The 8,557-nt window shown below is 44.5% G+C and overlaps 1 protein-coding gene across 1 annotated transcript; it reads right to left on the bottom strand.

Annotated features, from left to right (window-relative positions):
* Positions 1-411: 411 nt before the first annotated feature.
* Positions 412-4,627, bottom strand: LOC147444705 (transcription factor MTB2-like). Its single transcript, XM_086527251.1, has one exon. It carries the CDS (start codon positions 3,392-3,394, stop codon positions 1,472-1,474), a length of 1,923 nt encoding a protein of 640 aa, XP_086383377.1. The 5' UTR covers positions 3,395-4,627; the 3' UTR covers positions 412-1,471.
* Between the last annotated feature and the right edge of the window lie 3,930 nt (positions 4,628-8,557).

The raw sequence follows: 8,557 nt of genomic DNA, 5'->3' as shown, positions 1-8,557 counted from the left end.
AGAGGCCTGAGGGTGTGAATACCCTTTAATTAAATTGTCGCAAAGTATGTCAAAGATGAGAAATATATATGAAGGAGTTCAATTTCTTTTGAAAAAGGAAAAACTATCATTATGATTTAAGTTGATATAAATTGATTGAAAGGTTCACAATAATTTCTTATTGAGAGTCTAAATAAAAACTATGATAACCCACTTAGCACTTCAAACCTTCATTACTTATCTCCAAACCTTTATAAAACCCCAACCAAACACTAAGGCCTTTGCCACTACAAGGCCAAAAGGTTCAAGTGTGTGGGTGTAACTGTGTGTGTGAGAGAGAGAGAGAGAGAGAGAGAGAGAGAGAGAGAATACATAAACTCAACAAAGACTACATACACTCAAGACTACATGCAGAGAGAGAGAGAGAGAGAGAGAGAGAGAGAGAATACATAGACTCAACAAAGACTACATACACTCAAGACCGAAAGAAAAGGTTTTCTGTTGTATGTGAGGCTTAAATTTCCTCAACATACACCCCCTTTCTGTTGACAGGCAGCATCAATAAAGGAAACCACTTTTTTGTGCCCACTACTGAAGTTTACACTGCTTGATCTTCTCCCGAGCTTCACATCCAGCAGTAATTCCCTTGATTTTCATGGATAAAGACAGAAGATTACTTTGCTTACATCATATAATAGTGTAGGCATTGGACCCTTGGAGGGCAATTGATGGTAGCAAGGGACTGTACTACAGAATAGGATGACACTTTGATGAGGTTCCACAAGAAGGCTCAGTGATCATCACAAAGAATTTGAGATGGCATGACCTACAAAATGAGCTGATGCATAACTAGCACTGCCTGAATGTGGCGACAATATCAGTCCACAAAGAAGTCATCGTGCAGATAAGGCCACCGCAGGCGATTAAAATAAGGCTGACAACAAATCCAACACAACAGCCCGAGCAAAAGACACGGCATTAATAAGGAAGATGATGTCATGTTGCACCTCCATTGGGGTGGACCAATCACTAGTAACACAAGCACTCTCAACCCGAGGGTGGAGAAGCCAAATCAAAGAAAGCCTCTGAAGGCAAGCCTAAAAAGTAGGTCCCTTGCCCTCTTCAGATTTTTCCTGTATCCAAGGCTTTTTAGCCTTTTCTTGTAAGAGCTTCTCTTTCTTTAATACAATTCTCTGCACTTCTATGGTAAAATTTAAAAAAAATAAAAGTAAGATGATTGAATGCACGCTTACATGAAGATGTTCTCTCATTAAGCTCCCAACCAAATTTATTGTGAACCAGGAGCTACTTCTCAGCACATTTCCATTTGAACGACTCCAAAGCCAATTCGAAAGGAGGCCGCAACTGATGCAAGCTACTTGCCTCCTAAAAGAGGCAAAGAAAGAGCCATATGATTGACATTACATTTCCTTGGCAGGCACCTAGCATTGTTAACTCATACAACACTAAAGAAGATAAGCAAGTAGCTACATCATCTTGTCACGACGGCATGTAGCATATCCTCTGTAACATGACCGCAATTTGTGAGGTCAAGTTTAAGAGTATGTTGAAAAGCCTCATCAACCACTGACATGTGCACCGGAGGTAGCTCTATCCTTAGTTCATGCAAACCCTCTACTAATCTGGTTAGCGGGTGGTTTTCCTTTGGGCATGTAATCTGTACTGTAGCCTCCCCATTTTTCATGTGAATGTTAACATGTTGCATCGTACCAGCAGATGGAGAGTTGGCCCCCTCTTTGGTCTGCGAAATGGCCGACACTTCGCCCCCATCTGCATTTGTTGATCTTGCCATCAACTCCTCCCTTTCTTGCTGCATATCCTTGAGCTTTCCCTGAAGCTCTTGTATGTAGGCAATTGCATCTCCTAAGAGAGAAGCTTTGTCCATCTTAGAAATATTAGGCACAACCGATCTCAAAGCGTAGAAGCGCTGATTTAGCTTCTCTCTTCTCATTCGTTCAGCCTCCACATGATTTAGAGGCTGTTCTCTCCCATTCGCCGGCTTTCTGCCCCTCTTCCGAGGCTGCCTCTCCTCCATCACATCTTTGCAGGCGGCTTCTACATCAGAGAGCTCGGTATCAAGACAAGATTTTGCCATGCTACTGATGGGATGCACCACCCCAGCATCGAACTGTCGCTTGTACATATCGTCGGAATTACCGAAAGAGATGACAGGAGATGACAGTTCTGCCCTTTGAAAATGCACCTCATTTTTCGGCGCACATTGGGAGATCGGTCGCTTTCTTTGAGTTACCGACCCATTACTCTGCACCACATGAGAGGTCAAATCTGCACAAAATTTACCTGAATTGATGCCCGATCTCAGAGCTTGCGGCACTCTGTGAAAAAGTTCTGAGCTTCCAAACTGCTGATTATTGGAAACGCCCAACTTCGGATGCCATCCTTGAGTTTGTAAAACCTTTGCTGCTGCTGGTGGCCTTTGAGCAGAGACAAAGGGGCTAGCCTGCATATTGGAGGCAAGGTCCATGAAGGTGCACATTCTTGAGACTTGCCCACCAGTAAAATGTTGGCCTTCTGGACCTAATCTAATGCTGCCCGCTTCTTGCTTCACAGAGTTGAGTGTCAACATAGTATTCGGACCAGCAGCTGGTAGCATGCACACCTCTTGCTTCACATGATGTGGCCCCTGCACATGCCCATTCACGCCTTCAGTCGGCACCTTCTCCCACAGATCCTCAGTAAAAGAGACCTTGATCTCATGAATAAGCTTCCTGTTCTCAAAGATGGGATCTGTGGAGCCCAGCTCTGCAACACCATATAATGTGGGCACACAAACAATCGTCTGAATGCCAGCCATTCTCGCGATTGATGCCCGCGCAAAGATGGCCCGATTGATTCCTGTGAGCCAAACATGGTTTTGGGTATCAAATGCAAGCCCTGGCACGCACATTCCGCGCGAGAAAGAATAAAACATGGAGATGAGGTAGAACAATTCTGTATCGGAGACAAAATCCTCATCAGAGATGTCCATAAGGTCATCTCCTGCTGCACAAAATTGAGTCTGGAGGATGCGGAGGACCCTCCTTTTCAGCTGCTCTTCGTCAGTTAGGCTGCGACATTGGGGTTTCTGCGATTCGGCATCTGTCTCTTTGGAGCCTTTGAAATACCCATCTCCCCAGCCCAGAATTCGATCACCGTTGCCGGTAGAAGAGAGTTGCCAGAATATGCCATAAGTCCAATTGACTGCAGAACCTTCAACCAGGCCTTGGAGTCTTTGCTGCAGAGCTGCTTCGTTGAGCCTTCGGCCCCCTGCTGGTGTTAGTCCTTGCAAGCTCCAAGAGAGATGGGATATAGCAGAGGGGCCCAACAATTGCTTTATCATGCACGCATCATCTTCACTCCAAGCCCTTGAAGCAGGGCCAAAATTGGAACCCATGATTTGTCTTCGAGAGCACTGTTTTTACTTCAAGCTATGTCGATATGATGTTTTCAAGCACAGAACAAAAGCTTGGTAAAAGGCTCACCAAAATTCGCACATTGTCAAGATGAGCTTGCCCTTTCATAACCAGCCCTGCTTCAAGCCATTTGTTACCTGATGCATCTTGAACGAAGCAAGCAAACCCAACTTTGAGTGCTGATGAATATCAGCCTTCAAGGTGAGGAGGACAAGGAGTCTTGTGCACCCACCTTGCTTTCTGTATGCAAAAGGTTGCCTTGCTAGTGCAGTGTGCGTCTTGCAAGAAAGCAATGACAAATCTCTGGTAACGAAGAACCAAATAGACGAGAGCCTACCTAAATCTCTTCAAAGAATGTGTGTGTGTGTGTGTGTGTGTGTGTGTGTGTGTGAGAGAGAGAGAGAGAGAGAGATGGGGGGGGGGGGGGGGGGGGGGGGCGGGGGGGGCGGGGACGCTCAGGGAGGGAAAACCTAGATCCCTGAAGGCTGATCCTATTTCAAGAACTCTCTTGCTTTGACGCAATGACTCTCATCAACTAGAGAGTGCTAGACAGGTGGGAAAACCTCTTTTCCCAAGAGAAAAGAAACAGCTAGCCTTTTCCAGCACGGAGGATTGTAGATAGCTGGTGCCTTGGCCCTTTTCGTCCAAGATTTACCTGCAAAAGCTATGATGATGAATGCATTGGCACTCTCTCTCACTCTCACACACACAGTTCCAACTTCCCCAGCCGGCCTCGTGAAGAGATTTAAAACACGTTATCGCCCACAACAAGCTTCAGCAAGTACACACACACACATAAATGATAGAGAGAGAGAGAGAGAGAGAGATCCCTGTGGGCTGTAGCAGAATCCGAATTGCGCTCTCACAAGAAAACCATGAATCAGCTACGCTGCCGCTTGATTCTATCATTCTACGACTCACGAGCCACGAGTGATGTGGGTTAGCGTGCGAGAGAGAGAAAAAGCGTGTACGGTGTATGTTTGTGTGTAGGCCTAGAGAGAGAGAGAGAGAGAGAGAAACTGTGACTCTGCGAGTCTGCGAGCTTCAAGTGGATTCTTTAGGGAAAGGATGAGGCAGCAGGTGCAGGGCATGTGGGGAACACAAATGTGGAGTGTGAGATGATGAGGCCAAATAATCAAGAAGCGGCGTTCCTTATGAGAGCGGGACGGGTGGAAATGGAGGGTTTTGCCCAACAACGAGTACTATGCAGCACATTCGTCCCTGCTTGAGTCCCCTAATAAGCCCCTTCCTAATAAAATTCATTCTGGTTTCCTTCGTTTCATCAAATTGAGTCAAACTACGTATCTTTAGAAGTTTAGATTCTTCACTTGCTTGTTAAATCCTTTAATAGCATAACATGTGGCAATTGTCTACTAACACTTTGTCAACACCCCTGTTCATGCGAGAGCTACCCACATCAGAGGGACTTGCCCCCATAGCCCATCTCTTCTCCCCCTCACACCCCTTGGTTCCAGAGATAGAGCTCCCTTACGTTGAACATGGCTACAACCGCACCATTCAGTTTTCCCTACAACAAAATGATCCATCCACATTGCATGCACAAGAAGTTGTGGACAAATTTCCCACATTGTGACTTATCTCAACATCATGAGCGAGAGGCGCCGCATACCTAGCTACGTACGATTGGGGGTAGGGGACCGCTGGACCGGTCCCGGTGGTCCCCTGCCCCCAATCATACCTAGCTAGGTATGCGGTGCCTCTCGAGCAGAAGCTCATGATGTTATGCATTGTATGAAAAACACTGACAAAGACTCCGTTTTCCTACATGAGAAAATTTCTAAATCTTCTTGTGATCATCCTACCTCAATGTTTCCCCACGACATCACAAGAAGTTTTGGACAAATTCTCACAATAATTTCCACATTGTTACTTACCTCAACATCATGAGCTTCTGTGAGGGAGGCAGTGCATACCTACGTCCTTAGCTAGGTATGCAGTGCCTCCCTCACAAAAGCTCATGATGTTATGCATTGTATGAAAAACACTGAAAAAGACTCCTCTTTCCTACATGAGAAAATTTCTAAGTCTTCTTGTGTATATAGCATACTACTTCTCTTACTAATACACACAACAAGGCATCATTGAGGAAGGAGTTGCCCCAAATGACCACATAAATGAGAAGCAACATTAGGTTGCATTGTTTACTTTCCGTAGACATTTTGCCCCGTCAAAGCATGCATTTCATTCAATTTTTACATTGAAATTTTGCCTCTACACATGAGTGCTAAGGCTATGGTCATGCGTGATTGAGTTAAGCAATGGTCACACGAGGCTTATCAGTTCTTTGAACAAATAACTAAGCCTTATTCTTGGTCACACGCAAAAAGGAGCATTAAATGAATTACTAAGCCTACCCTTTGTAACTATGCCGATTTTGGCATAGTCGTGAAGTTCAAAGCATGGTTGGGAGGATGAATGAATAACTAAGCCTTGCGTGACCATGCAAGAGGCTTATTTATTTATATGCTCTGTCTGGACATAGTTGGCAGAGTTATCTATAACTGATTAGCAAATTTTGCTATTGTTCTTGGAGTACCAGAGCCACACATAAATAAGACTTAGATGAGGCATCCCAAAATTTTGAAACCTTGTAGAAATGATAATCATGAAGCAATTTTGCACATATTTTGTACTCCATCATGTGTTCAAGAAGCATCTTGCGGCTATACGTTCGGAGTTTGTGTTGGCCACTCTGTTATGCACTGTGCAAGTATGATAACACATTCTCTTTATGACAAACACCCTTGTGATTCGGAGTGCATGTGTCTCATGGTTCACCTTATTAAGCTTAGATCGAGACTTAATCAACGAAAAGCGAACTAAGGTAGTAGCATGCAGACAAGCTTATGTGTAAACTTTACCTAATTCTGCCCTTTATGGTGTGCATTTTGAAGGCTTAGTGCAACAAAATTTTCCATGTGAGGATTGCATTTTCTTGCGCTGTATAAATTCATCAACTTCTTGGGTCATTTTTGTTTGTGGTCTTTGTAACTTGTATGACTTAACTTAAATTACAGTGCTAGTGGTAAATGTAGACTTGAACTATCCACTAGCCTTGGCCCTTGGGTCTTCACCCTTACCTTTGAATATATAAGCATCTATACTACTATAAAAGGGGGAGGGATTTTGCCCCCCTCGTGGCAAAAGCAGATGAATTCGGTTGTGTGCCTTGCGCCTCCCAATTGCACAACGCGTGACTCTGTGTGTGTGTGTGTGTGTGTGTGTGTGTGTGTGTGTGTGTGTGTGTGAGAGAGAGAGAGAGAGAGAGAGAGAGAGAGAGAGAGGCAACCGGAGGTCGTCAGTCAAATTAGTATGATTGGCAGATTGCATTAAACTCTGCCCACTTGTCCTTTGTTTTGCAAAAATTGCCAATTTAACAGGTGGGTTTTTTTCTACTTATAGGCTCCTACTGGCTCATATGTTAGTTAAAAAGCAAAATTTCATGGACGAGAGATGTGAATAAACAATCAGCCTTGTTGCTAAAAAGTTATGCAGGAGAGATACTTTCCACTTCTTTTAGGAGACTGTTTTTTAAATGTCATGCTAGAAAAACTCAGATACCATACTCATCTCTAAGGCTAGAAAAATACAATTTTCCTAGCCGATGAAAATAAGGGCAAACTTGAAATTTTTCCGATTTTTAGGTCAAAATTTGAAGCTTTTGCCAGTAATTACACTAAAACATGTGTAAATTTCCGGGTTTTCTTAAAGTGGATTTTAGAGAAGTGCATGAGAAACATTTGTAGCTTTGTCCAAGATAGTCCCCCTCTCCTTTGTTGCCTCCCATCCTTTGAGTGACACTCGAGAGTCCATCCTACTTATAAAGGGTAGAGTACCACTTAGCTTGTCTATTTACTCCTCTATAATCAAGCTTGACAAAGTGCCAATAAAGAACTTGCTCTCCTTTGACCTCTCATCATTTTCAACGAAGGGTCACCTTTTCACAAAATGTGGGGAGGGCTAAGATGTCTTGTGTGGTGGCATGAAAATGAGGGTCACATGTACAAAGAAATGCTTGTGTTGGGTTTGTATGTGTGTTGGGAGAGAGAGAAAGAGAGATCCTCAATTCCAAGGGGGACATCTCCTTTCTACACTTGGGCTTGAGGCAATTGACATCTATGGACATAGAAGATCTTTTGCCTCATAAGGATATCATGATTCTTTTGGTTGGATGGGCAAGATTGACGAATTCTTGAGCATGGGTCTTGTTTGGGTTGAAACTAGAGCCCATATACATTATTGAGGGGCTTGCCGAAGGATCTTGTGAGTCTGGGTGTTCTTAGGTTTCATATCCTTTCTTTTTCCACTAAGAATGAATTTGGCCGCTATATCACTTTGTCATGCCAAGGGTAGGACTAGGAGGGCACGGCCCTGGCATAGTGCCGGACACACTTGCAGTATAGGGGTCGATATATTGCTAAGAGCCAGAGGGCCAAGGGCATATATATAGGATGGTTGGGTGGTTATTCGCGAGTTTGTTTCACCACGGTCTTATATTGGTATCAGAGCTCAGAGATGGGAGGAGCTATGGAGGAGGAAGGAAAGCCTTGCATGGCTATGCATGCTCATTCTCTCTCTCTCTCTCTCTCTCTCTCTCTCTCTCTCTCTCTCTCTCTCTCTCTTTCAGTGGTATCTCTCTCGCTCTCTTGTCAAGGTTGCATGGCAACACGACGTGGGAAATGAAGCTTGCATGTCAGGCATGGCCTACTCATGACTAGGGCAAGATCCAATCGGAGGAGCCGCACAAGAAGGTTCTCTTACAGAGGGAAAGAGGTCAAAGTGACTTGCACAAACAAAGGTCATGCTGGTGTCGAAAGGGATCGCCCTTGCATGGGGAGGAAATTTCGTCACTGCATTGAATGCAAACATGGCTTGTAGCGAGCGGCGCTGGCAATTTTACCTTCTAGGTTGTTGCCGATTCTCGTCATCGCTGTGTGTAGAGTTCATGTCGTTTTTTTTTTTCCAAAGTGGGTGCTTTAAGTTGGGCGCCCTACCCAACTAAGGGTAGTTGCGTGCCCACAACCAGTGTTGATATCATGGTAGATGCGGCAAGAGGTCAGACATAGCCAACATCGATGGCGTGGTAGATGCGGCAAGGGGTTCTATATAGCCAAAGACGACAG

Source organism: Adiantum capillus-veneris, chromosome 13 (assembly GCF_014529385.1).
Source record: "Adiantum capillus-veneris isolate H3 chromosome 13, ASM1452938v2, whole genome shotgun sequence".
Taxonomy (NCBI): Eukaryota; Viridiplantae; Streptophyta; class Polypodiopsida; order Polypodiales; family Pteridaceae; genus Adiantum; species Adiantum capillus-veneris.
The sequence above is the reverse complement of the archived record's forward strand: the minus strand, read 5'-3'. Positions and strand labels throughout refer to the sequence as shown.

Coding starts and splice junctions, on each gene's coding strand:
- LOC147444705 (XM_086527251.1), bottom strand. CDS start 3,394: ATGGGTTCCAATTTTGGCCCTGCTTCAAGGGCTTGGAGTGAAGATGAT.